Genomic DNA, 27,259 nt, shown 5'->3' on the forward strand with positions numbered 1-27,259 from the left:
TTAATGTCAACTTGTCCAATGTTGAACTTTTGTTCACCACCAAACAGACGCTACTTCTGATTTTAAATTATTTACACGTCAGTCACACCAGATACTTATTCTTTGTTCTTCCTTATTTTGCTAAAATATTGTAAAGAGGTGTCAGAGTGTTGTTTAAACACATAAATACAACACATTGTGTTCACAGCCTCCGTGTTTTTTTCAATCTTCTGACTCACACCAAGGTCGGAACGATGACTACACAACTTTCAGGTGAATACACAATAAATACAGTAATACGATAAATGTACTTTGTACCATTCCACCGGTGCACAGGCGAGCATCAGCACACGCAAATAACCAGTGTGCATGTGTGTGTGTAAACGACCCTGTTGCGTACAAATGGCATAAAATACACAAAGGCCAAAATACATTCTTTTTTTAATACAATATGCTGAAACATGTGTAACTTAGGAGAAAATAAATTCACATCTTGTTGCACAACACTGAGGTTCTGCTGCTGTGGCCTCAATTAATCTGGTGTGAACAGCAGCTAATGGGTGTTTGCATCCTGGGGATACACACACACACACTTTATGCAGCTTCTCCACCCGGTGCTACGCTGGCTCTGTATTTGAGCTGCATGCTGAAGTGTGGTGTTGTTTTTAGTCTCATATCGATTCCTATTTGCAGTGGGGTTCACGCAAAAATGAACAAAATGCCCCAATTTGCATCATGGGTTGATGAAATTGAGCAAGAATCACAGAATCAGCAGATTTACATTAGTAAACGGCCTTTTAACACAATGAGCTGACACAGGTCGCACAGCAGGGAAGAAGAATGTAAAGAACTTACCTGTAAAGACTCGTCGTAGTTCAGTTTCTAACCTGGGCCTGTGGAGCATTACTGGGCCACATGGTCGGTCCACCACCATTTAAAATGGCTGCTGTAAAGTTGAATGGAGCTGAACTAGCGTCCGTATCTCGTCCTCCACTGGGGAAACTGGTGCGTCGATGTCAGCTGACGTCAGGTTGAGAGCAGCTAGCTCCGTGGAATCTAATTTCTTTGTTACACTAACGTTGATTTGAATGGATGTAAACAAACATGGACGACATGACAGCTCCACCGAAATGAGGCCAAAACCATGTAGATCGCCCCCTGATGGCTGGCTGTGGTATAGGTCATCAGTAGACTGCATGTTAAAGTATACGTCAAATCAGTTTTTCCTAACGATCATTTTAGATAGTTCTCTAATGAATTGTGGGCTGTGACGTAAACAATCAGCTGTTTAGGATGTTTTCAATTGGTATTTATACAAGTCAGACATACATCAGCCTGTGGAGACAACCTTATTAGTGCTTTACATCACAGTCACGAGCCAATAGGAAAATAGGATCAAGGCAGCTTCTATGCATCAGGGAACACACGTCAGCCCTTCAGCTGCGGCCAAAGAGTTCAGGCCTGATCAATGTTCATCTGAACAAACCTCTGCATCGAGCGCGACAGCAGGTAACGCAGCCTTTAAAAGGCCACACAGGAATATCAATGTGATGGAGGCGGTGTGACGACTCACAGCGTTGTGTGTGTACCTGCCAACGTGGAGACAACAAGGCGTCTCCGTTCATAACAGATGCACACGATGCATAGGGCGCACGCTGAGGGGCGGCGTGCTCGGCATTTGTGAGGATGGGAAGTGGGTGATGGGCGGCGGCGTCCGAACACGTCAACACAAAAGGGATCAAAGCAAGAATACTCTCCAGCATATTTAAGCATGAACTCTCTCAGGTCATTAACGGATTCAGTTACAGTTGGATATATTAATGCTTCAGCAGAGCAGGACATGTAGAAGCAACAGTCAACAGATTGAATATATCCATCATACCACCTCGTTTAAAATGCTTCAGCAACCGTTGATACACGTGTGAAAGGACACAGCGACTCCACGTGGTTTGTAATTGGTTTTTATTAGCAAAATAAGGGAGATGAGTCTACAAAGATCCTCCTTCTGCGGAGAACATACACATACATCGACAGTTGTGGCAGTTTCTTTATATGAACAGATCCAGGACCGTGTCACACCTCTTGGCAAAGTAGCACTGATCTAAAAATCACAGACCAGCTTTCCCTTGACCTTCTTTATTCCCGTCACCTCATAATTAATCATCGCCTTCTTCGCGGATCCTCAAACAGCGACCCCCCCCCGGCCCCGCCCTCTACGCACTGCAGCTGGATGAGATCCAAGAACGGCGTCCGACTGCGTCCTCACCTTTACAACAATCTTTTCCGTGGTTCAGTTTTTTTCCCTCCTCCGAATACATTAAAATATACAGTAACATGTGCCAACTCTGGTCTTTGTACTTTAAAAACACGTGAGCGTATTATAAGCCCAGCGCCTCGACGAGCCTTTTTCTGAATGGTTGGGAAGAGGGGATGTTTTATACACCGTTTAAAAACCCGAACCCCAGATCTGTGGGGTCACAATATACATCTCAGTATTGTACTGTGTGGATCGGCCAGCGAGGCCTGGGGGGGGGGCGTGGGGGTAGTGGACTGTGGAGGCTACATGTCGGTCACTATGACGACCCATGTACCTGTTTAGACCAGAGGGAAATCCTCCTCCTCCTCCTCCTCCTGATAGCTCAGTGGTGTGCACATAGAAGATAGCAGGGACACTAACGTATGAAAACAGTTTACCTCTTTATGTTCAGAACAAGTCAGCAGGCAACAGAACAAGCATTAGGACTACGACCGCAGTAAAAGGCATGCGAAGGCACAGGTACCAACAAACTGGACTCAAAGTTGTGCCTCTTCTCTTCCCTTTCGGTTGAAGGTAAGGAAGAAAAGAAGAATGTCCACCAATTGCAAAGTTTCCTTTTCCAGAGACAGCGGCATAAGAAACAGCAAAAACAAAAAAACTAACGAGATCGCCTCCACCTCCTCCACGAGAATAGAAACAAAAAAAACAAGGGGGAAATTGTGCGAGAATTTGCCGTGACGCTTTTACAATGATACAAACATCCTACACAAATTTCAACGCTAGTTCAAAAATGTTCCAAGACAAAAACATAAATAAAGCTGTTAAAAGTGGCGTATAGTACAGCACTGGTCCGTGACTGATCCTCCCGACTCTTCTCATCTTCCCCACCAAAGATGCACAATAAGCTGGCTCCACCGCCTGAGGACACAGAGAGAGACGTGAAGGGAGGGGGGGGAAAGAGGAGGGATGGCTTGTTTTCTTTTTTTAAAGAGACGCTCTGCAGAGCTCAACCTCGTCGCTAACATTTCACAAACATCTAAATGGAGCATAAAATCTATTTAGGCCCCTGATAACAGATGGCACTGATTCCAACGATTCAGTGATTAAATTATGAGTTTTGATTAGGACCGATTAGCCTGCATGTCTGTGGTCAGCTCCAGCTCCTCTGGGATTCTGAACGATTCAACACTAGTTTGTTAAACACATTTTGACCGAGGAAACGCCAGATTGGAGGCAGACATTTAAAACCAGGCTCCCTCTGTTTCCTTAGCAACTCCCACCGCATCCCGATGCTACAGGGAACACGCCTTCAGTCATTATCCTGACGTGTGTTCTCATCCGTGACGCAGAGCCACACATGTGCGCACACATGTCCGCAGCATGTGAGCCAGTCGCAAAGGGCGTGGCGTGGGGGGGATGAGGAAGAAGAAGATGAGGAGGAGGAGAGTTCCTTACCAAGAAAAAAAGGGACTTTGTGGTCATTGTCCTCAGAAGAGACCACAGTCTTTCAGGTTGTTCTTGATGATCACGTCGGTGACGGCGTCAAAGACAAACTGCACATTCTTGGTGTCTGTGGCGCAGGTGAAGTGGGTGTAAATCTCCTTGGTGTCCTTCCGCTTGTTCAGGTCCTCGAACTGGCACTGGATGTAGGCGGCGGCTTCCTCATACGTGTTGGAGCCTGGAAAAGACGAAGAGCGGGAGGTCACAATCATAAGACTGTATTTAAAGTTGAGCCAAATCATCTTGAACACCCCCCTGGTGGCATTTTTGAAAAGATATTTCAAGACATTAAGATGCTGCCAGTCTCACCTGCATACTCTGGGTAGCAGATGGTGAGAGGACTCTTCTTGATCTTCTCCTCGAACAGGTCCTTCTTGTTGAGGAAGAGGATGATGGAGGTGTCCGTGAACCACTTGTTGTTGCAGATGCTGTCGAACAGCTTCATACTCTCGTGCATTCGGTTCTGAGGAAAGAAGGAAGACGACGTCGGTCATTGTGCTTCACGCTGATCCATGAACACGGGGGCTCCATCTATGACCCATCAAGCAGATACTATCTTTCCTCCAGGTCTGACTCACCATCTCCTCGTCCTCGGCCAGCACCAGGTCGTAGTCGCTGAGGGCCACGCAGAAGATGATGGCGGTCACGCCCTCGAAGCAGTGGATCCACTTCTTCCTCTCAGATCGCTGACCGCCCACGTCAAACATTCTGGGGGACAGAGAGAAAGACCGTGTGAGCATGTTCCTTGTCATACATCCCATCCACTTGAGTGAATCCCACAGAACATACAAGACAATATGAGCAGTGTTTGTGGAACCCAAAGGCAAAAACTAATGTGTGGAAGAGTCGCTGGTCTCACTGATGACGAGACGTGATGAAGGGGAAAGAAAACAACAAATCTTTGTCTTTGCGATGGAGAGAATATTCATCGGCCCAGTTAAAGTCCATGTCCACAATGACTGTAACCGTCGAAGAGGAAAAAGGATTCGGGAGAGGAGCAGACTTTTAGCTCTTACACTGTATTTCCCATTTGCTCTGCTATGTGGGTGATTTGCTGATCTTTACACGTCTCGCAATTCGAGAATTTAAGTTCAGATAACAAGAGCATAAAGGAAGATTGTCAAGGAAAATAAATCAGATAATATTGTCACTCAAAAGCTGCTGGAAACGAAATAAAAGATCCAACATCCTGGCTGAGAAGATCAGTTCTGTTTAATTCTCTTTACCCTCACAGCTGCAGAGTTAGTGAGTTGAAAGCTGAAATACACAGTGACAATAATGCTGTGTTATTATGACTGTGTAAGTCTCAAAAAACGGAAAACATTGCGCGTTTGTTTGTGCATAAACTTTGTGTTTGTGTGCCGGGTTTCTTCCTGTACAGAGAATCGCGAGGTGACAAAATTCTAGTTCAGTGGAAACCAATTATAGTAAAGAATGCGTAGCTTCAGTATGAAGTCCCAGAACCTGAGGGAAAGGTAACAGTCTGCCCCGAGCTTTGTGGTTCTGTGGCCGGGCTGTAAGCAACCCTGGTCCCTGGGTCCGTTCCCCGGAGCCGTGCGCTCTGCCCCGGGGCAGCGGAGCAGTGCATGGCTCCCTGGGTGTCTGCCCCCCCCGGGTGTCTGCCCCGGGCTCAGTACCACACCCACCTGAGTTTCGGCCAGGAGAAACCCCCTGCTGTGTTTATGTAACACACCAACAGTGGGATTTCTGTCTTTCCGGCCGTGAATGAATTTCAATGTCAATGTGACAAACGTGACATCATCGAGCCGCCTGCCCCCACGTTGTGTCTGTGCGGCCTGAGTCATCGCTGCTGCTGCGCACGACACCATCACACACTGTGTCGCAACTCACAGCTGCACATGCAACAAAGGGAATTTCTATTGGAGCCAGTGAGTCAGTAACAGGAAGGAAACTTAATTAAGCCATCGTGTAAAAAAAAAAACCCCAACACAGTTTGATGCGATTGTTCAAGTGAAGTAAATTCTCACTTGAAGTGCAGGTCCTTGAACGTGAAGTGTGTCTCCACAATGCCTGTGGTTTTGACTCGGGTCCTCAGGACATCCTGCTGGGTTGGGATGTAGGTGGCCTGGGATATCCTGTCCAGATCGTTCAAGTAGCTGCGAGGAGGAGGAGGAGACGGACAAGAAGGAGGAGGAGGAGGGAAAAGAAGAGAGGGAAAGAGGGTGAAGAGAATAAAAGGAGGCGAGAGGGAGCAGGAGGGTAAACGAGTGGGAGAAACTGTGTTAGAAGCATCAAGGGCAAGTGCGTTCAAACTGCTCAGGTTAGATCCTTTCAGACTGAAAACACGTCATGATTCAAACTTTCCTGTCGGAACAACGTTTGAGTGGAAAATGACTTCATGTTGCGAAATCTGAGGTTTTCTTTCAACGTTATTTTGCAATATTTTCGGATGACAGCGAGTTCCCATCAACACACAGGCTGATCACGAGTCAGTCACAGCTGTCAATCATGACTGCATCCAATAATTAACATCAGTGGGACGATAGAAAACATCTTTATGTGTACTTTTACTTTTTAGTCGTTCATCTTTAGATACAGTCTATAACCTGGAAACACATTTAAGACATAAAATACAGGAACCGTTCTGTGTTAAATTTAGACGTGATGGCTCCGTGGTTTAGTGGTTGGAGCTGCTGCCTCCGAGCAAACAGCTCCTGCTCTTTTCACTGAGATGGGACTGAACTGTTGATTTGTCTGTGTTTGGTGGATTCCCTGCAGGTTCCTTCCCGGGTCGAAGGAAACGCAGCTGAAGTGGAAAACTTCCTACGTGAAAGTGTGAATGTGTCTGCGGTGTAATGGATAAACCGTCTGCCCAGGGGGCTGCTCCACATTCCTCTTATCCACAGCTCTGCTCGTGAATGGGAATAAAAGAGGAAAAGGATGGATGGTGTTTGTCAGCAGGATTACGCAAAGGAGCAGATTCAGGATCTGTTTTTAAACTTTCTTTAACATTGTGACAGAGGGCATTCGTTTGACCTTTTTAACTGATTTCATCTTTTTGAAAAGAGGCATTAGTTGTGGACCATTTGTTGGGCCTTGGCACTTAAAGTGGATTCTTTTATTCCTCTTACTAAAACCACTGTTCCATGAAAATCCCCTAAACTTCCACACAGCAAAACAACATTTACTCTTTTTTGCTGATGGTTGTGCTATTACAACAATCTAAGATTAGAAGTTTTGAAAAATTGTTTTTCTGAACGAACTTTCACCAGAAAACTACAATCACCTGATGAGCATAGTTTGTTTTTAAGTCCCTCAATTATCAAACTGATGATGTGACCTGAAACATTTTTCTTAAATCGCTTTAAAGTGAATTGAATGACATTTGGCAACTGAATCAATTAAATTCTATCAATTACATTTTTGGGAAATCCTCTTGGGAAATTTCATTTTTAACTTTAAAAACACAAACAAACTGGTTCTAGCTTCTTAAATGAAAAGTTTCCCCTTATTAATTTTTTCAGTCTTTTATGATATGAAACTAAACTTTCTTTGGGTTTGGATCTGATGACCCGACAATAATTTGAATACGTCAAAATGAGTTCTGATCCATTTTTAGGAATGATTTGTTTCTATTATTAGGAGGGTTAACCCTATTATAATATTATATTATTATATACACAGGATCACACATGAGCCTTCACACTCCCGCGACCCGACCTCAAGGTTACTTCTGAGGAAGGGAGAAAGATTAGTGACCTCTACTTTCTACCAGACAAACACCAGTAATCTCTCCTTCCAGCAAACAAGCCTGTTGTTTGTCTTCCAGGGTATTAAGTGAAGAAAAGAAAAAAAAAAATACACAAGGTTTAACAATAGTGCTTTTTGTTTCATGAAAAGCCCCTGGACAGCAGGATTAGAGGAACCAATTAGAAAATGACCAACAACTGTGGTTCCCCTCGGCCCGTGTCGTCAACGCTGATGTTTGTTCTTCTGTAGCAGAACAGGTCGAAAAGGCTTTTCTCCCCATGAAGCTCAGGAGCTGCCTTGTGATGATATCACTCATTTCGATGCACAATATGCACGATATTCAAGCCGGGGCGAGAAAGAAGTAACAGTGTAGAGGATCTTGTTTCTGTGTTTTACGTGATTTCTCTTTCACTTTTTAAGCGAATGCTCCTGCGCTGAGGTGCGAGGTCAAAGATTCTTTATTCTCTCCAGCCGCCGCCGCTCTTCTGGCAGAGGAGGACAAATATTGACAGTCTGAAAGTCCAGACAGATGCATGACGCTGCAGCGCTCTGTTTTCTGAGCACGGCCAAAGGCTGCGACGTGTGGCGGACGGAGGTCCCACCGATACGCTCACTCAAATAACTAATAAAAACCAAACTCACTGGAAACATGAACACTTAAAACTAAAATGACAGAACCCCACATTCCAGAAAAGTGTATTTTGACTTTTTAGTTTGGTCCATGTCACATCCACTAACATAGAGGAGGCGGGGTTTATGACCTATACTGCAGCTTGCCACCAGGGGAGGAGCTGTCATGTCTTCCATCTTTATTTACAGTCCGCAATTAAAAGTAATTGACAGAATTTACAAAGTGTGTAGGTGTTAAAATGATGATGCACCCGCGTCCTTAGATGTGTGTGTGTGTCTGTGTGTGTGTCTGTGTGTGTGTGACTCACTATGCTGCCGAGTCGTTGAGCTGATATTCGCGGGAGCGGCTGAAGCAGGCCTGAACGCCTCCGTCCTTCCAGAGACGTTTGATGACGCCAGCGAGCTCTGCCGTCATGAAGCCTTCCTCAGCCGAGCCAGCGAGCACAAACAGCTGCCGGGCATCGTCCTGGCGAATGGTAAAAAAAAAAAGGTGGAGTCAATATCGACTTGAGTGACGATCTAAGTAATTACACCACCATTATTGTTCACATTAATCTGCTTCCAAGCTGAAATACCAGTCGCAGGGCTGTCAGGACGTTTCAGAAACAAGACTTATTTGTTCTTGTGCACATGCGAGGGCAAGTCGGGACATTTCTCAAAAACAACAAGGCGTCAAAGCATTTCATTTGAATTTAACTTATAAACAACCTCTGAATTCGGGACTACAATCAAACCTAAGATTTACTGTCCCATGAGCCTTTTTTCTGAGAATCCAATGTTTGCAGACGTTTGTTTGTCCAACGCCACAAATTCACTTTAAACTAAATTACATCCCTCTCTCTGTCACTCACGGCTCTCGCGGCGTCGCCAAAGTCGATCTTGAGGCGGCCCATGGCTCTGATGATGGCGATGATGGACTGGATTGTGTTGCTGTAAACCACGGCCTTGTACTGCTTACATTCCTCTTCTGAGTAGCCCGCCTCGTGGATGATCCTGGAGAAAGAGAGGGGGGGGAAAAACCAGGGTCAGGAAATCCAGTCCTTTTTCTGCACTGTAAAATAAAACTTCTTCTTCCTTGACTTCCTTTTCTCCACGGCTCTTATTTTAATATCTCTTTCAATACTGTGACCTGACATGCTCATTGGAACGTCTGCAGAATAATTGTCAGGCCACAGTTTCCCTAATCTCCGTGCACTTGGTTTCTGGACGCTTTAAAATGTGGTCACCCAGAGAGAAGAAGCTCCTCTCACACAGATCGTCAAGGGGAGAATTTCGTGCCTCAATCTTCTGTGTTAAAGACAAGAACGTCTTCCTCACAGTGATGAAGCAAGATTCACGTGTAAGAGGATTTATTTCGTTTCTCAGAAGAAAAACATCAGCTGAATGCACACAATCTAAAATAATGTTGGATTCCAGCTATTTAGCAATTTTACTTGAAGAAGGACAAAGAAGAAAAGTCCATTCTCACAAGTGAGGAGAAAGAAGTGGGAAGTGTTCGTATTTGTGTTTCTTTTAATTTATAGTTAGTTCTTTGTCATAAGGGTTTGAAAACATCATCTGAGGAATTACTGACAATCAAATCGAATTTTCTTACTCCCTATTATCGTTACTGGCCCCTAAAAATCCCCATCAGTCAGGTCCTAGTATTATGTGTATGTAATAAGTATGAACTCCCCTAAATAATTCCCTTAAAACAAGGCAGATTTAAAATATTTCTTCTGATTTATAACAGTTTAAGAGGAGGAAAATAACATTTCTAGATGTGCGGCCTTCAGCTCTTCCTCCACAGGTGAAAACCAAGAGGAGAAGTAATAACACAGAAGAGCAGCTGCTTAAAAAAGCCATGTCTCCAGCATGTGTGTGTGTACTGGTCGACGAGTGTTTTCATTCATATGTAGCACACACACTTTGTATGTATGATGAGATGGAGTCATGTATTCTGCTTCATGGTCCATTAACAGGTGGCACCTGTTTGTGCTGTGATTCACGGAGCATATCATCATACAGAGGGAGATGCTACGAAAGCACGAGTGGTGTTTTGACACCGTTTGTGTTGTGGAAATTAAAAAACGCTCTGTGACAATAATATCTGATGGCAAAAGTCATTATTGACATAGTCATTATTGACAAAAGTCATTATCGACACGCTGGGAGAAGACAGAAAAAAAGAAGGTTTGTTTTGATTGTTTCTGTGTGTCGAGGAATTAGACGCGACTCACTTCATCTGCTTGACAATTGTACTTTTCCCCGATTCACCAGCACCTGGAAAAGACAAAGGAAAAAAGACAATTATTAGACTGGAAAAATACTTCAAATTAATTTTCTCCTGCAACAAGCAAAATGTTTTAACCCATATGTCAACAAGAACAGAAGTGTGGCCAAACGTATATGACGCGGAACCTTGACAATGAAACCACTTCATCTCAGCAGAACTGAGAAACGTGCGAGTGTGTTTTAAAGTTAAAAGAAGTTATTACAGTTCTGGTTTGGCCTCCGCTCCAGGGAATTCCAGTCTAATATACTGATTAGTTAAAACCAGCTGGGTCTGTGATCGTGCCTGCTTCACTTCACTGTGTCTGAATCTCACTTTGTATAAGCAGAAAACCGTGTGTGGAATGTTATCAGCAGTGGCTTTGCATCACGCTGTCTCTGCGTCGAGGCTCTTGGCCATAGCGCGGCATGTGACTTAGCAGTAAAACGGATTATTATCATCGACGGGGGGGGGGTGGAGCTGTTAAAGTGCCGAGAAACACGGCGGTGTCACCTCAGGATGGCGAAGGCACTCGGAGCGCCGGCGACTGATTAGATTGACTGCCGAGGAGTCGACCAATGAGACAATGCTTTGATGAAAAGAGCAGGAGGGGAAAGAGAAGGAGGAAGGAGAGCATAAAGGGAGTCATGACCGTCGGCTCGGCTTTTGCGTCGCGGATCTCTCAAACGTCACCGCACCATGGCAACGGCTCTCGTTATATCCAGGACATCTCTAGTGTGAGGCCACAGTCACCTGAGGAGGCTTTGTGGTTGCGCGCGTGTGTGTGTGTGTGTGTGTGTGTGTGTGTGACATGCTGGCTTCCACAGAGAGCATTATGTATTATGCATCTGCTGCTCTTTTTCCTCGACTGTATTTGATGCCCTCGTAGCCGCTCACTAGGAAGTGCCCTTTCACTAAAATCTTCTTTTCCCCCCTCCCGACCAAAGCCACCTGTGATGTCCTTATGAACCACATTGATCCGACTGTGACGTGCCTGACAATAAACACCACATCTACTAATGTGCACTCAGCGTCCTCACATCAGAGGGGACTTATAAGGGAGGCAACCAGCCGGCTGTTAGTGGCGTAACGTTGCCACTAGGGGAGATTTTCCAAACCACTTGAGAGTGGTTATTCCCCCAGTAAACACCCCCCCCGGGCGCTAGACGCAGAAGACGGGGAAACTGGAATCACATCATGACACCTAACGACATCTTTTACCCCGTGAAACTGTCAGCAGAGACCCCCACACACCCCTTAATCTAGTTCCACGTTTCTTGATGCTGCAAAAACAAAAAGAATATGGCAACGCTGCATTTTTGACACAGGGCAACTCATGCTGAAAGTAATTGTAAAAATAAATTTAACCCAGAATGAATAAATAAATATATATGCATTCCACAGCTGGGTGCACGTCTGGATTCCCACAAACTTGCCCTGCGTGCTGATAGTACAGCGCTGGCACTTCACCTTCAGTATAATTGGATGAGATCCACCTGAGGACACATTATTTTAATTACGTGTCACCACTCGGGTGCTGGAGCGGCCCGGAGGGACGGGATGTGTTGTGTGTCTGTGTCTGTGTGTGTGTGTGCGTGACGGTACAGCGGCAGCTCCCTGTGCTCCCAGGCTAAACACTCAGCTGTGCGAATCCCTGTGGAACTCGCCACGCAGGCGGCGGCAGATGTACTTCGCTGCTCAACTGGGCACAGCCGGGGCGGCGAGCTGGCACAGCCGCAGCCCTCGGCCCACTTCAAGATGCCAGAGACGCTTCGCATTCTGACACAGCGCGTCTCGAAGTGGGACTCAGGAAAACCCACTTTGAGACTATGAGCTCACGTCGAATCCAAAGTAACCTCCTATAAAAAATGATAAGAGAAACTTTTACCTGACTTCTCCTTTGTCTCTGAGGGGTTTCTACCACTTTGTTTGAGAGGAAATTTTGGTTTTGTTTGAATAATCTCTGAGCAGAAAAATAAAATGCCATTATTTTAATAACTTTAAAAGTCTCATTTAGCTTTTATCAGTTGGACAAAACAAAACATCTGAACTTTTAACTCAGAAAAGCAGATTAATGGAACGAATAACTGCAGCCCCATCTTCATAAATCAGATAATAGTTAATTTTAATTGTATTTTTCTATAGTCGGCCGTCAAACACAACTTCCTGTCTGATTACATGCAGTAATCAGACAGGAAAGTTCCTCATATTTTACCAAACAGATGATTCAGACGAGTTCGAGCTGTTGAGAAATACTTGTGAACAATTTGCGTCAAGAAGCCAAAATCAACAGTGATGTTTGATGAATCACGACACTAACATATAATTGCGAAAAACATAAAACCAAAAATTGAGACATGTTTTGCCACATCTGTTCACAGACACAGTTTATAAAAACCAAAAACATTCACCAAGAGCTTGTTTACTCATTGTGAGCATTTCAATGGTTATAGCTGGAGAGATATTATGAATTCAAGGCCTAACCCTCATTATAATCAATGAGATGTGAGCTACGTGTTTATGTAAGCGTCCTCTTAACACCAGGGATATCATCAGGGTGTGGCTCCTGTCAAAGCCTCGAGGCCTGAGGAATACAAAACAGGGTCGGACGTAGCCGATGGCCCGGCGGCTCAGGGCCAGGAAAAAGTTTATGCAGGCTGGGTTGACTGCCAGCGACCACTTACGAGAAGAAGGTCGCTCTTCTCGAGGAGCGGAGCCAACGAGGAATCACAATACATCACCGGCGTGTTATGTTGAAGGTAAATCAAAGTTCAGAACAATCACAACTCTGCTGATCTGCCAAAGTTTCGTGAGATTTCCAGCATGTTTTTACACCTCGAAAAAAGGAATCCAACAGAAAAAGGTCCTCGCAAATAACAATAATGACGATGACTGTGTACTGTAATGTACTCTCTGATTATGTAAAATTATTCCTAATGTCCCATAGCGTAAGGAAATGTCTGAAATGTATTTTGACCGTAAGTGTTGCAAGATGTGGCCCCTGTAATTATTAAATTATGGAGAAAAAGGTTATTTTCATTCTTGGGCTGCCGAGCTAGTGAAAACACACAGGGGGCCGGTAAAACTCTGGTCTTCAAGCCAAGTGGGCCAGTGGGGAAAAACTGTTAATGTTGGACGCTGCAAAAACGCAAGAGTTGTCCTCATTTTGACTTTCACACACACACGTACACACACGTAGCGCTTTCAGGGAGACATGGAAACACAGGCCTAACCTATTGCTCCTCATGCAGAGTCATGTTACACGCCCTCAGCTTTGATACGCCCACCCCAGGACAGCTACACAGCTTCCAAACCACTGGAACAGCTGGTTTCTGTTTCTGGTCTGTTCAAACTATTTTAGGAAAATCTAAGCAAACCATTGCAGTGAAAATGGAGGTTCATTCTTCTCCTCCTCCTCCTCCTCCCCACTGATTACAGCGCATTTTCCATCTGCAAACCGCAAACGCATCTTCCCTCTTGGAACTCCCTCTGGTTGATCTTCCTCTAGGTACGAAGGCAGCGAGGAATGATTTAAAACAGCAGCAGTGAATATTTAATGTGATAAATGGATACCAATCTTCCTTTCATAGATTAACAATACATCTCTGCTAATTCACCTGGAAAATCTGAAATACATCCCTGCATGGCAACCACAATTTCACTTTTTTCTTTCAATAAGTCGTACGTCATGTCGGCTTTGAGGTCAAATAACTGGCATGAAGATAACTTTGCATGGGTTGGGGGTTTGTGTGTGGGGGGGGACATGCTGCTGGCCCATCCCGTCCACAGTTTGCAGAGCACTCCGAGGATTGAAGGAGGACTTATGAAGTTTGGCACAATGTGCTAACCACATTAGTGATGCCACATTAGCGGCATGAAGCCAACACCATTCCCCCCATCTTAAGTCTTTCACTCTCAGTCACATACGTCCCTCTTCCTCTTTTGCATTCTCTGAAAGTCATTTATTCTTTTATGAATTAAAGTCCCTCTCATAGATTAATTCCTCTTTTCTTTTCCCTCGTCCTCTTGCAGGATTTTAGTATGAGTCACTCATGAGTCCAGGAGGCTCCGAGCGGCGCTGCCCAGCAGGGGAAGTGGCCGTGTGAGATCACAGCGATCAATCTGCTTGGTGGCAGATCCGTGGGAGATTGTTTTTTCACACATGTAATGGCACAGACTCGACTTTTCTAATAATGCGTCCAGCGACAATTAAATAACTTTTTATTGTCAGGGCCACCTCTGTCTTCAAGATCTGTGACACCGTCGTACTGGTCACACAATTTCTAAAATATGGGGAAACGTTCGAGAGTGAACAATGACAAAAGTTAGACAAAGGCTGGAACATTATTAATAGAATCTTCCCACTGTTACACGACAGCTATAGAAAGAGTAATTAGGCTGCGGAAATTGTAATCTATTTTAGCATGTAGATATGAATAGTAGGATAATTGGGTCCAGGAGATGAAAGGAAAAAGGAGAGCCAAATAAGGATGGAGAGCTAAATGAGAAATGTGTTCGGTCTTTCTACAGAAAGACAAAAGGAACCCGAGTCTGCCTGCAGGTTTGGACTTGACTCACAGAGATCCTTATCTTTTTTCCGGGCAAAATCTTTTTTTTTTATGCAAGATGAATGATTTCATTCAACCATGTGAATAAGAACTTGCCCCTCACGTTCGAATGAATGTTCAAAACTTTGAATAAACACGACAGCCCTAATCGGCGCAAATTTTCTGTATAAACACAAATATCCGCACATTTGGTAGATACACAAGAGACTTTGTTTAGCAGCTTACAACACACTTCTACAGGATTGCCAGCGCCTTCCCATCAAGACAAACTTTGTTGACTTTTTATCTTTAGAGGAGAGTCTACTCCAGAAATGCCTGTGAATCAACAACTCCGAAACAGTATCTTCTCGGCGACCAATCAGCAGGATGAACAACTCAAACTGCTGTAACGAAGGCCCCTCGGCTCTCTGCAGTGGAGCCTTTTCATCTTTAATGCTGCAGTCATTGGGAGTGTCATCTTACGGGGGCCCTCTTCTCCTTTCTCCTGGCGTCTCTGGCCCGACTGTGTGTCACCTACGGCAGTAACCTGAAGAGCGACCACACTGAATGGATCGGACCCAAGTGGCAGGTTGTTGTGCCAAGAGCAGCCATGCGTGGGGGGCCCACACGGCCTGGCGCGCGGCTTTCACAACAAAAACAGCTTTCCGACCAGCAACAGCACGGGTGAACTACTGCTACGTGCCTGCTGATAAAAACTCATATTCCAGCCTACAGCAGCATAGCAGAAACTTGACCCAACATGCTCGCTTTCAAATCAACAAGCCCTCACCTGGCCTCCCAAGCACCTGTGGAATGTAGTCTACCTTTAACAAGAAAATATGTATGTTCATGTTGAAACAGAGCAATACTAACGTCTCAAAAATGCCATTTTACGCCCTTGAAATGCAACGATTGTGCCATTTTCATGAACAATAACAAGAAGAGAAGCAAATGTGGAGCTGGGGTTGTGCAAAAATAAGTAAAAGAACGTGAAGAGATCTTGTTTATCTTGCTCGGGCTTACAAGCCTGTCCACAAAGGCCTCTAGCAGCTCCTCTACTGTGCCTTCTGTCGGGTGTTTGCCTGCTATTGATACTGGCTTCAGCGTTTGTGTCCTGGTAACCCACATACCGTGTGTGTGTGCATGTCAACATTTCCCAAAGCCAGCCACCTGAAGGGCTGATGGAAAAGTTCTTCACCTATGGTCTCTATTTACAAGGATAACAGTGTTTCTCCACATGCACGTCAATTTTTGCGCATTTGCTGGATTCTGAAGGCGAGAGACTGACGTGACAGTACGTACAGATACGTCACAGGGTGCCGGGAACATGACTAAAAATTCCAATAAAAAGACGTGATGCGTCCTCAAGGTAGATTTGTGATTCATCAATTCACTGGTTGCACAAATAACCTTTGTTTGGTGGATTCTGACGCTACCGCCGGGATTTAAAGAGGATCTGAAACTAACAGATGAAAGGTCAGTCAAAATTGGCAACTGCTGAGAGGGTCATGAGGCATCCATCTCCACATCAGTATACAGCGTCAAACAGCTGCTTGGCTATTTGTTTTTGTGGCAATTTGGTTTAAACGGCTGCTATTTCCTGCTCATGTACACCAGACTCCATTATTTAACCACCACATTATTGTAATTTCCTGTAATTCCTGCCCCTTTTCACAACATGAATCAGTTGTTGAGCAAGATTTTACTTTACAGAACATACAAGGAGCCGGGCTGGGCGACAAAACAATATCAATCATTATTTTTTTCTGTTTTTTTAAGTTTAAAACCACAACATTAACTCAACTAAGAAGTATTTGAACGCACGATATGTAACTTTGGCAGCTAGGGGTCTCTCAATCACAACAATGACCTGAGACCTAGTTTGATGATGTCGTGAATCAGCGTGGGATACGTGGGAGGTGTTGTCTTCCCTATCATGGCCGATAAAAATCTACTTGACGTGACTCAGATGCAGATTTTGCTCATGGATGCGGGAATTAAAACGTAACCCAACAAACAGCAATGATTAATCGTGATCCAAACAGCTGACTGGCTGACTAGCTAGTGTTTGGGTGCGTAAGTTATCAGTTCCGTGCGTGGTTTATAAGGGAGGACGTCAGCAACTCGCGTAACAAACTACGTGCCAACCTTCCAAGTTGTTGTGCCGACAAGAGATGGCCTTCACGTGAATTTCCCCCCGTTCAGAAACAAATTTACAGATTATTCCGACACCGCGTTGACCATTGACCGACGGCCACATGGGGGCTTCTCCTCCCCGTGTGTCACCGACATTTAATCGAGGAATCGTCACCTCATCGTTTTTTCGCGATATCGATCTGAAAAGTTGAGCCTGAGAGAATTCTTGGTGTCAGCTGTAAGAACAATTTAAACCTGAGTCCCAAACCAGGGACTGAACCTTTAAATACCTGGACTCAGCAAAAGTTGGGGCCCCTGATGAACTGGGTGGGGGGGGGCCTGTTTTCACTGCATCCACACAGAGGAAATGTGCCATTGTTGAAGGGACTTAGTGAAACAAATGGTCGAATGGCTGAATGGACGTGATGCCAGCAGCAGAGAAGGGGGAGCAAGCAAAACGAAAAAGGAACTTGCCATGTGTGTAAAATCCCTTAAAAATGTTAAGTTAAGTGTTTTTTTGGGGGGGGGGAGGGAGGTGACAGTTAAAGGCTGTTGACAGATGGACCTAGCACGAGGGGAGAGTGTGAGTGTGTGTGTGTGCTAGCGATGCGGAATTGAAACTCAAGGCGTCGATTAACCGACAGTACCACGGGGTGTGAGGGGTGCTTCTCCTCCCCGTGTGTCCGCTCAGCTCGCACCGCCGTCGGGGGAGAAGTTCTCCTCCTCCTCGGTCCCCACCACCACCCCCCCTTCCTCCCCTCGCTCCTCACCCAGCAGCAGCAGCTTGACCTCCCGGGCCGCCTTCTCCCCGTCGTCCCGCAGGTTCCTGTCGATCATCTTGCTGCGCTCCACCGCCGCCTTGTCCTCGGTGCTCAGCGTGCAACCCATCCTCGACACCGTCCGAATCCAGGTGGTGTGAATTAAAAACAAAACAGACGGACGCGGGCTTTAAACCAACATCTACGTGAGAACGGGTTCGAGATCTGCCTTCACCCGCTCACACGCCCTTTTCTTACGGTCTCTCGTCAGGAGGAGGAGAAAAAAATAAAAAAAAAAATTGAAAAAGGGGAAGCGATGCGACTTTTATTTTTCTTTTTTAAAAAATAAAAAATTACAAGTGTGCGTCGTTTCTTCCTCCCGATGGAAAATGTCGGGTTTTCTTTTTTTTTAAAAATAGCGTAAAATCCTCGTTAGGTCCGAGTGTGTCTCCGCGGGGATGTTTCTCTCTCGCACCCGTTCGCCTCCATTCGCTGCGGCGGTGACTGCTGCTTGTGCCCGGGCAGCTGCGGCTGGAGGAAAGAAACTGAGGTCCGTGAGGCGCGCACTTCCGGAGCCATCCTTCAAAACAAAAGCTGCCACTTCCTCAAACCCCAATACCAACAGTCAACACACCTCTGTGATTCTGGAAGTCCCCAGCACTCGTCAACATGATCAAATCAAATACACTTCATTCGAACAATTTGAATTGTGTTTGTATGGCCCATATTCACAAATCACAATTTGTCTCCTTCCTCGTCCAAAAAGGACAATTCCCTCATTATCTACTCAACGCTATGCCGATGGAATCCAATACAATTGAAGTGAATGGTGACCACTCGTTCAAACGTATAGAAACAACATTAAAAAAACATTAACATGCCTCCACACTGCTCCTGTGGCGTCGCCAAAGTGGCCATAAGCCCCGACATTCAAATTCGACTCGAAACATTAATTTACACTATGTTCTAAATGTCCCCGTGATCCTCCTCCAGAGCTGCGTTCGCTCGTGGATACACTTCAGACCAAAATGCTGGATCCTACACTTCCCATAATGCACCTGAAGAGGGCCTTTCCTTTAATTCCCCCAACACATTAAACACCATTGTCTGTTTATAAAGATGGACGACATGACAGCGCCTCAAAAGTGAAGCCAAATCATCTCGATTGCCCCCTGGTGGCTGGCTGCAGTACAGGTCATAAACCCTGCCTCCCACGTAAAAATAAATGTTCTCAAAGACGGCTTCTATCATTTTTTACGTATGTTCACGTGTTCATTTTTCACGTATGTTTGGTTTTAATAAGTTATTTGATGCTATGACAACAGGGTGAAACGTCATGATTGACTGACTCACAATTTGGTCGAGCGTGTGAATCGGTCTTGTCAAATCAAACATGAAGCTGAGTTTTAATTTGGTGTTTGTTGCTATTAAACACCAAAGATTACATTTTTTTGGGTATTCTGATGCTTTTATTTTGAAGGTAGACGCCCTAACCGGAAGCTTTTTAACAGCAGAAACCATTTCAAACCTGCAGACCCACAGCTTGACGACAACAGCTCATCATTTTTACATTATAGGTTGAATATGTGACTTTTATCATTATATACAATCAACTTATAATTGATTTGCATTGTGGGTAACATTAACAGGAGTCTATACACACAAAAAAAGATATTAAAACACATTATATATATTCACAGTCGTAACACTTACCTGATCATATTAAGTACATTATTAAGTACATTACCTTTTAGGGATATACGATAAGTGTACCCTACATTTACATGTATCGTTCCCATGGAAACTAAACCTGTAACCATGACGGTGTCAGTCCCTTCACCTGCTCAATCAACGCTACACGACCATTGTTTGTGGTTTAAATAATTTAACCTGTTGGACAAAGTCAAGTGTGAGTCAACAGACACCGGGTGAATGCTGCTGGTGTTCAAACATTTCCACGGTTCACACATTATCTCACCGACCGTCGTCACATTTTCATTTAAAATTTGGCTTTTTTCTTTGGGAGCACATGCAAATGTGAGGCTCTGACCTTTCTTTTCTAATCCTGCGCCGGCTGGAGGTTTCCCTCTGTGTCACCCGGGCCCTCGAACGGTTTGAGATAACGAGACGACACAGAGGGTGAATCCCTGACACACAAAAAAAGGTTATGTCGTCTTATCTCTTACAGAAAATACCACAGACAATTGAACACATTCATTTTCTTTCAAAAGGACAGTGCTTCCCATTGTAAAAGATATGTTAGACTATATCTCTGCTTACATTCACGAGTTTTCAGTGTTTTAATCACAAGTTTACTGTAGAAAAACTCTGCTGTATTTTATTTGATCTACTCTTGTACTTCTCTCTATGTTTTTATTGCAGAGCACGAGAGTCGACTCTGGCTGTTTTAAATGACTTGACTGGACTCTAAACCAGAGACTGTAAATAAAGATGGACGACGCGTCTCCACTTTCTCCCTTTATCCAGAAATGAAGCCAAAATATCCTGGATACGAACAATGTCCTGTTGAACAAACATCAGTAGGACAAGAGCTACTTAAAATGACAGAAAGCATCTTATTCAATACGTATTTTGACATTTTAGTTTGGTCCATGTCCTATCTGCTGAATTGGAGGAGCTGGGATTTATGATCTATACTAAACCAACCACCAGGGGGCGATCGAGATGCATCGGCTTCACTTTTAGGGATCCACCATGTTGCCCATCTTTATATAAAGTGTATGCTTCTAACCATGAACTTACCATACACAATTTGTTATTGTAACTGCATGTGCGTGTATATATATATATATATATGTGTACATTTTGCATGAAGTCCAGTTAATCAATGCTTATGTAAGTCTTTTGGTACAGTTTTACATGTGAATAAAAAGATATTTGAATATTTTTAATCTTTAAAGTTAGTCTCCGGTAAATTAATCTCTTGTTGGGAAGCCAGAGTCGCTCAGTGGGATTCTCCTGAAAAGTATATTTCCTGAATTCTTGAACTTTTCATTTTCAGAAATTGAGGCCCGACTATGTGAGCTTTTATCTGACAAGACGCTGCTTAAAGGTACAGTTAGTTTTAAAAGCAGGCAAACAAATATTAGTCAAGGAAAATACACATCTAATTAATACTCTTATTAATAGCTGTGTTTCCACTGTTGGAGCAGCTGGTGGAGAAGCAGGAAGTCTCTCACAAAAATGAAATCCATTCCCGAATGTTGACAGTGAAGGTGAAAGACAAACAGTGGAGTTGTAAATCGTCCCAGTGAGGTTGAGACTGGTTGACAGGTCTGTTTGTTTTAATGAACGGAGACAAGGGTTTTGACTCTGAGGGAAAGAAATGAACTGGAGCAAGAGCTGGTGCTGGTGCTGCCCTCCAGTGGTAACAGCTGGTAACTTCACAGCGCTGCAGGGACGTGCTTTACATGCTGGGCAGAGTCCAGGCTGATAACACTGAATGTTCAACTGTACTGAACTGCATGGATTTACAAAGCTAGTCATTTAAAATTACACATCAGGAGTTTGAAACATTATTATTAATGTTATTATAAATATCACAGGAAGTAGATAGATAGATGGATAGATGGATAGATGGATAGATGGACAGATGGATAGATGGATAGATGGACAGATGGATAAATGGATAGATGGATAGATGGACAGATGGATAGATGGATAGATGGATAGAATGGACAAGAGGGAAAGAAATGATAATCAAAGTCCCCTGGTCTGTGACAAAATATTATATTGTTGCTGATCAGAAACCATTTATACCAAGAATAGAAAACAAGATAAGCATAACCTTAAGAGATAAAGAGCTATTAATTTTATTATCCCATTAAACGACACAACCACAACACAGATAAGCCTTTATCACACACACAGACACACACACAGACACACACACACACACACACACAAGGCCTGTGTGTTCGGTCAGTGCTAAAACTGTTTTGTCACTGAGATCCTTTATAGATCCTAATAAAGTTTCAACGTGTGCAGGCATTTCCAAACTGCCTGGTACGTGTATGTGTTGGGGATTTTCTCGACTTTTGCAATTTAGCAGCCGTCTACTATTCCCAAAAAGTGGTCGACTAGTCAATTAATCGCAGGTGATTAAGTGTTAACGCCTTGCATTGCAACTATAACTATACACTCTGGTGAAGCGTACAGGCTAAGGGGCAAATCACTAGTGACCCTGAGATACCTGCCGACAATGCTGAAGGGTTCCCAACTAACAACTGCTCCAACTATGCCACCATAACGGAGGAGAAACTTGCAACATCTCATCCCAAGTAGCTCCTGCTGCAGTTTCTGCTTGTAGCAAAACACCTGCGATGTGCATTTCACCTGTCGATAAGAACAGCTCCCCCGGCTGCATATCTCCTGTAGATGCCACTGCTGCTGATAAACCCACAGATATATAACTAGTCCACAACGGTGCACAGATTAGTGGTTTTGAGGAGTCTGTGAAACCCCTGATATATATTAGTGTGTTCCTCGTTTTCTGCTTTATCCACCAAGGCAGCAGATGAAATTATAGCAAGGACAAGACGGGAATAGAGATAGTGAGGAAAGATGCGGGAGAGGAGATCACGCATCATGAACTGATGTCTGATAAATCCTCTTGAATGAGGATTCAGGATTGTACGTTGAGTCCAATGTCAACCACCAATTCAACCTTTCTCCTCAGACTGTTGCAGCCGTTATCAGTCAGATATGAGATACCTGCTTGGTGGGGTAGCGCTCTCTTTCTCTCAGGTGAACTTTAAACCTCCCTTTTCATTATATAACTTCATTTATCAGACAGGTGCATCAGTGTCTGTACCTCTACCTGGCCTCTGCAGCTCTGTCAGCTCCTCTGATGCTACAGCCTGCCTGTGCTGCCGGGACACGAACACTGACAAGCTGCACACACACACCCCACCGACACAGAGACAGACGGAGAACCGGCTGCCAGGCAGACAAAACATTCGCACAGTCGCACGGAGGGAAAAACGCACAGCACCATGGGCTGCTGTAACAAGGAGTGCGGACTCATAGCCGGAGCCGTGATTGGGGCTGTGGTAGCCATCCTGGGAGGGGTCCTCATCCCAGTGGGGAACCGCATCATTAAGGGAACAGTGGAGAAGGTATGGTGCTCGGTTTCACCCCCGGGCAGCGAGTGACTGGGAGTGTGAGTGCGCACGCAGAGATCAAGGTGAATCAGGAGAAACGGGAGGAGAGAGGCATGTGTGTGTGTGTGTGTGTGTGTTTCTGAGCGCCGCTTCAACTGGTAAACAAGAAGCTGTGCACAGAGCCAAAATCAGCATCTGTGATTTTTGTTAGAGAAACTGTAGAGAAGAATGTTTTCGCGATTTACAGATTATTAACAGAGCATCCACCTTGTGCACGGATCAGCTGGGCAGCCGGCCTGCTGGCAGTCTTGAGGAATGTTAAAAATAGACCGTCTGTGTGTCTGCGGGGTTTAGGAGTCCGTCATTGAGCCTGGATCGACAGCTTATGACAACTGGGTGACGACAGGGGCAGCTGTGTACAGGCAGTTCTGGCTCTTTGACGTGAAAAACCCAGTTGAGGTTGTGCAGTACGGTGCGAAACCAGTGGTCGTGGAAAAAGGACCTTACACCTACAGGTAATGTTGGCTCGTTCACCTCTTGTGTTTCCTGTTGTGCCACCGTCACACTCATCTGATGACAAGAATCTGCTCTAACGAATCTAACTCAAACCTCCCCCCGTCCAGGACGAGGTATCTGCCCAGAGCAAACATCACGTTCAACCCCAATGATACCGTCTCCTTCCTGCTGCCTCTCAATGCCATCTTTGAGCCGGCCATGTCGGTGGGACCAGAGGAGGACAAGGTCACCTCCCTCAACCTGGCTGTGGCTGTAAGTGAGTGTCACCCACTTGGCGGTGAAACCTGCAGTGACTCAGCCTTATTTTTTGTCAAAATATACATCAAATAGACTTCTCTTGAAGAGGATTTCTGTCTGTTTTTGGTTGTTCTTACAACACTGTGATCAATTCTGTAGGTTTGGTTTCATTATTTGATGCTATAAAAATTGTTGTGTACAATTTATGTCGCATCCTGTGTCATAAAGCAGGATTTTTATTTCCTTAACTCCTGAAGCAGCTGCAGCTGTTGTGTGCTAGCTGCACAGCACACAACACAGCACACAACACAACACACAGGGTTTTTTTTGTGTTTTTGCATCGTTCTGGAACCAAACTGTTTAACTGACACACCTGCAACAATGACTAAATTATACATTTGCTCTTTTTCAGGGAGCTTATTCAATGTTTCCCGAAGAAGTTCATCCGTTCCTGAATGCTTTGATAAAGTCGAGCAACTCCTCCCTGTTCCAGTACCGCACAGTCAAGGAATTGCTGTGGGGTTATAAAGACCCCATGCTGAAAAGTACCCTGGGCGTATTTGTACCCGTAAGTGATCCGATATTTTAGCTTTACTCTCATATATACAGACGAGACAAGACCTACACAGCGACGCCTTTAAAATTGACATGAATTAATCTTTTCCTAAAGTACAATAACACCTATGATGGCTACTACACTGTTTACACTGGAAAGGAGGACATCTCACGAGTGGGGATTATTGACAGGTGGCGAGGAGAGAGGTGAGTCGTACAGTTGTACAGGTTTTTAAAAGTGAGGAGGCTGTTTTTTAGAAATGTAAAATATAATTTGGCTGTGTCTGATTTTTCCTAACAGGAGTTTGCCTTACTGGAACGACACGTACTGTGACATGATCAATGGAACAGGTACAACTCATGCAGCGATATGAAGCTGAACAAACAAACAAACAACATACGTCTACAAAAAAAATCATAATTATAACCTTATATCTCCTCGTTTCCTCAGATGCGTCCTCCTTCCCTCCGTTTCTGGACAAAAAGAAGCCTCTCTACTTCTTCTCATCAGACATCTGCAGGTGATTAAAATGATTTATCATCCTATTCTGAGGGCCTGCCACCTTTTAACTTGTTTCCCCTCAGCGACCACTAGAGGTCAGAGCTTTCCAGTACCAAAACCACTGCACTCCAGCCGTTCTGAGCTGAGTTGCTCAGCAGAGTGAACTGGGTACATGAGGTCAGTTGCTTGAAGATTCATGACATGTGTTTGTTTTGTCTTCAGGTCCGTGTCAGCCAGCTATGAGAAGACCATGGATCTGAAAGGGATTAAGGTTTACCGTTACACCCTCCTGCCGTCCACCCTGGCCTCCCCTACGGTAAACCCAGACAACAGGTGCTTTTGCAAGAACCCAAAGACCACCAAGAACTGCACCTTGGCCGGAGTACTGGATATCGGCCCCTGTAAAGACGGTGAGTTTGCATTTGGGGATCTGAACGGTAGAGTTCAGGCATCACCAGACTATCCCTGTGCTCACGGTTTCCTCCCCCATCCAAACAGCAAGACCTATCTACATCTCTCTGCCGCACTTCCTACAAGGCAGTCCATCCCTGCGAGAGGCCATACTGGGTCTGAATCCCAGCGAGGAGCACCATCAAACCTTCTTAGACGTGGAACCTGTGAGTCACAGTCTTCTTAATGATTTTTGACTTAAAGAGGCGGCAGCTCTGATGCAATTCTTTGTTGTGCTTTTTTTTTTTCACTAGACAACCGGGTTCTCTCTGAGGTTCGCTAAGAGAATTCAATTGAATATGATGTACGGGCCATCGAATGTCATCACGTAAGTTCAGTTTCACCTTTAAAAGGAAATCATATTGGGAAATACACTTTGCTTTCTTGACGGGAGATAGACAAGAACTTTTGAGATTGACGCAATTTCCTGTTGCTGGCTAACTTAGCTTAGCATAAAGACTGAGAGTAGGCAGAGTTAACCTGGCTTTGTCCAAAAGTAACAATATCTGACAAGCAAATCATAAACACTATATATCTTGTGTTTTAGTTCGTACAAAACCTGTATATGTTTCAAAGTTAATCAATTTGTAGTTTCACGAGTTTTGTTTTAAATTATTATTTTTGGTTTTGAATTGAGTATTAAGATTACTACTAAGCTAGCTGCTAAACTTACCACACAGATCCATCAGAGTGTCTAAATCTCTTCACTTCTACCTCCCAGCAAGTGTTTTTTCCCAAATTGCCAAACTATACCTCAAAGAAAGTTTGAGACAGAATCATGCTCTGAAAGTTATGAACTCTTTCCCTGCAGGGTGCTTGAGAAAGTCAAGGATTATACCGTATTCCCAATCCTCTGGATGAACGAGGTAAGATAAACACCGAGCCTCGCTGTCGTGAAGTGCATCACCATGTCATAGCCCGGGATGCATGTTGACCAGTCTTCCTTCGTCTCCCCTGTGTAACCAGACGGCTGCGTTGGATGAAGCAACGGCAGACATGTTTAAGAAGGAGCTCATCTCCCGTATCCAGATGTTGGAGATAATACAGCAGTCGCTGCTGGGCACAGGGTTGACCGTCTTCGCCCTGTGTCTCATCTTCTACTGTGTGGTGAGGAGGCGACGCAGCAAGTCCATGTTCTGATGAATCAGGCGGAAGTGGCTGTTGTGGAGCAGTGCATTTAAGCTGCTATGGCACATCAAACCTTTTTGATATAGACTTGCACTTTTTTGTAACTTTACTGTTATTTATAATGTTTTTTCCTTTGATACCGGGAGGGGGAATACTGTGATTTTTTAAAGCTAAAGAGCTAAATTCCTTTGCCAAGTATAATTTTAAGTGCAAACACTGTAACATTAACTCAATCAGGGATTTCTGGAAGCAGGTGTACTCATTTTAACCGTCAGGCTCATAATCCGCACAGAGGAGAAATGTGTTCTGACGTCCTATAAAAAAGAAATTCACATTAATCTAATCAAATGTTCACATCCTTCGCTGAACTGGAGTGTTCAAAAATGAATAAAAAGCTAAGAAGTGAGTTTTTCATTGGCTGTCGTGTTCCTAGTGTTGGATTGTTCTGACCCCGCCTCACGCTCTACACCCCTCGCAGCCCAGAATACAGGCGAGGCTGAGACAATCCTCTGCATTGTGCACGCTCAAGCAAAAGTAATTCTGTTTCCTCTTTACCTTGAGCGGTCAATAAATCAAAAAGAGCAATAAAAAACAGACTGGGGGCACGATTTATGCTGTGGTTATGAATGGTACTTGGGTTTGTTTGGTGAGAAAGCAGTATTTCTGCGCAGCAGGAGACCTCTTCTCACTTTTATTGGTTTTAAGTTACCGTCAGCAGCCTCCTGGGTGTCTTTGATTCTACTGTTTGGTCTCAATCTTACATTTCACACATATGAGGGAGTGTTTCATTCAAATTAAAACAGACAGGTCTTACCCCCCCTTTCTGCGGACATGCAGTTTGCAGCCTGTGGGGTATCCCAGGCACTATGCACCAACGTTGTATTATCAAACCCATACATTTTCCAAGATATCAAAAATTCTAGACGTAATAAGAATAGTTTGACAGTTTCCAAATACACTTGCTTTCTTTGTTAGATGA

At 44.4% G+C, this 27,259-nt stretch overlaps 2 protein-coding genes across 2 annotated transcripts; one reads left to right on the forward strand and one right to left on the reverse strand.

The window, feature by feature from the left end:
- Window positions 1–1,924: 1,924 nt before the first annotated feature.
- gnai1 (guanine nucleotide binding protein (G protein), alpha inhibiting activity polypeptide 1) lies at window positions 1,925–18,296 on the reverse strand. The gene is made up of 9 exons (XM_035147636.2): window positions 17,782–18,296; window positions 10,297–10,339; window positions 8,929–9,070; window positions 8,386–8,543; window positions 5,725–5,853; window positions 4,315–4,444; window positions 4,046–4,199; window positions 3,692–3,914; window positions 1,925–3,154 (listed from the first exon to the last, which is right to left on the reverse strand). Exons 1-8 carry the CDS (start codon window positions 17,897–17,899, stop codon window positions 3,724–3,726), a joined length of 1,065 nt encoding a protein of 354 aa, XP_035003527.1. The 5' UTR covers window positions 17,900–18,296; the 3' UTR covers window positions 1,925–3,154; window positions 3,692–3,723.
- A 4,345-nt stretch (window positions 18,297–22,641) lies between these two features.
- cd36 (CD36 molecule (thrombospondin receptor)) lies at window positions 22,642–26,878 on the forward strand. Its single transcript, XM_035147088.2, has 12 exons — window positions 22,642–22,907; window positions 23,247–23,407; window positions 23,516–23,660; window positions 24,058–24,213; window positions 24,316–24,407; window positions 24,502–24,551; window positions 24,652–24,721; window positions 24,925–25,112; window positions 25,201–25,319; window positions 25,407–25,480; window positions 25,964–26,018; window positions 26,119–26,878. Exons 1-12 carry the CDS (start codon window positions 22,785–22,787, stop codon window positions 26,290–26,292), a joined length of 1,407 nt encoding a protein of 468 aa, XP_035002979.1. The 5' UTR covers window positions 22,642–22,784; the 3' UTR covers window positions 26,293–26,878.
- Window positions 26,879–27,259: the final 381 nt, after the last annotated feature.

Source organism: Hippoglossus stenolepis, chromosome 22 (assembly GCF_022539355.2).
Source record: "Hippoglossus stenolepis isolate QCI-W04-F060 chromosome 22, HSTE1.2, whole genome shotgun sequence".
Classification (NCBI taxonomy): Eukaryota; Metazoa; Chordata; class Actinopteri; order Pleuronectiformes; family Pleuronectidae; genus Hippoglossus; species Hippoglossus stenolepis.

Bases quoted from the DNA above. Each gene is read 5' to 3' on its own strand.
- gnai1 (XM_035147636.2), bottom strand. From the start codon at position 17,899: ATGGGTTGCACGCTGAGCACCGAGGACAAGGCGGCGGTGGAGCGCAGC. The intron at 8,544-8,928 runs GTGAGTGACAGA...ACCATTCGCCAG, and splicing joins TTGGCGACGCCGCGAGAGCC to GACGATGCCCGGCAGCTGTT. The intron at 3,915-4,045 runs GTGAGACTGGCA...CGTCTTTTCCAG, and splicing joins CTGCTACCCAGAGTATGCAG to GCTCCAACACGTATGAGGAA.
- cd36 (XM_035147088.2), top strand. From the start codon at position 22,785: ATGGGCTGCTGTAACAAGGAGTGCGGACTCATAGCCGGAGCCGTGATT. The intron at 24,214-24,315 runs GTAAGTGATCCG...CTTTTCCTAAAG, and splicing joins CCCTGGGCGTATTTGTACCC to TACAATAACACCTATGATGG. The intron at 25,320-25,406 runs GTGAGTCACAGT...TTTTTTCACTAG, and splicing joins CCTTCTTAGACGTGGAACCT to ACAACCGGGTTCTCTCTGAG.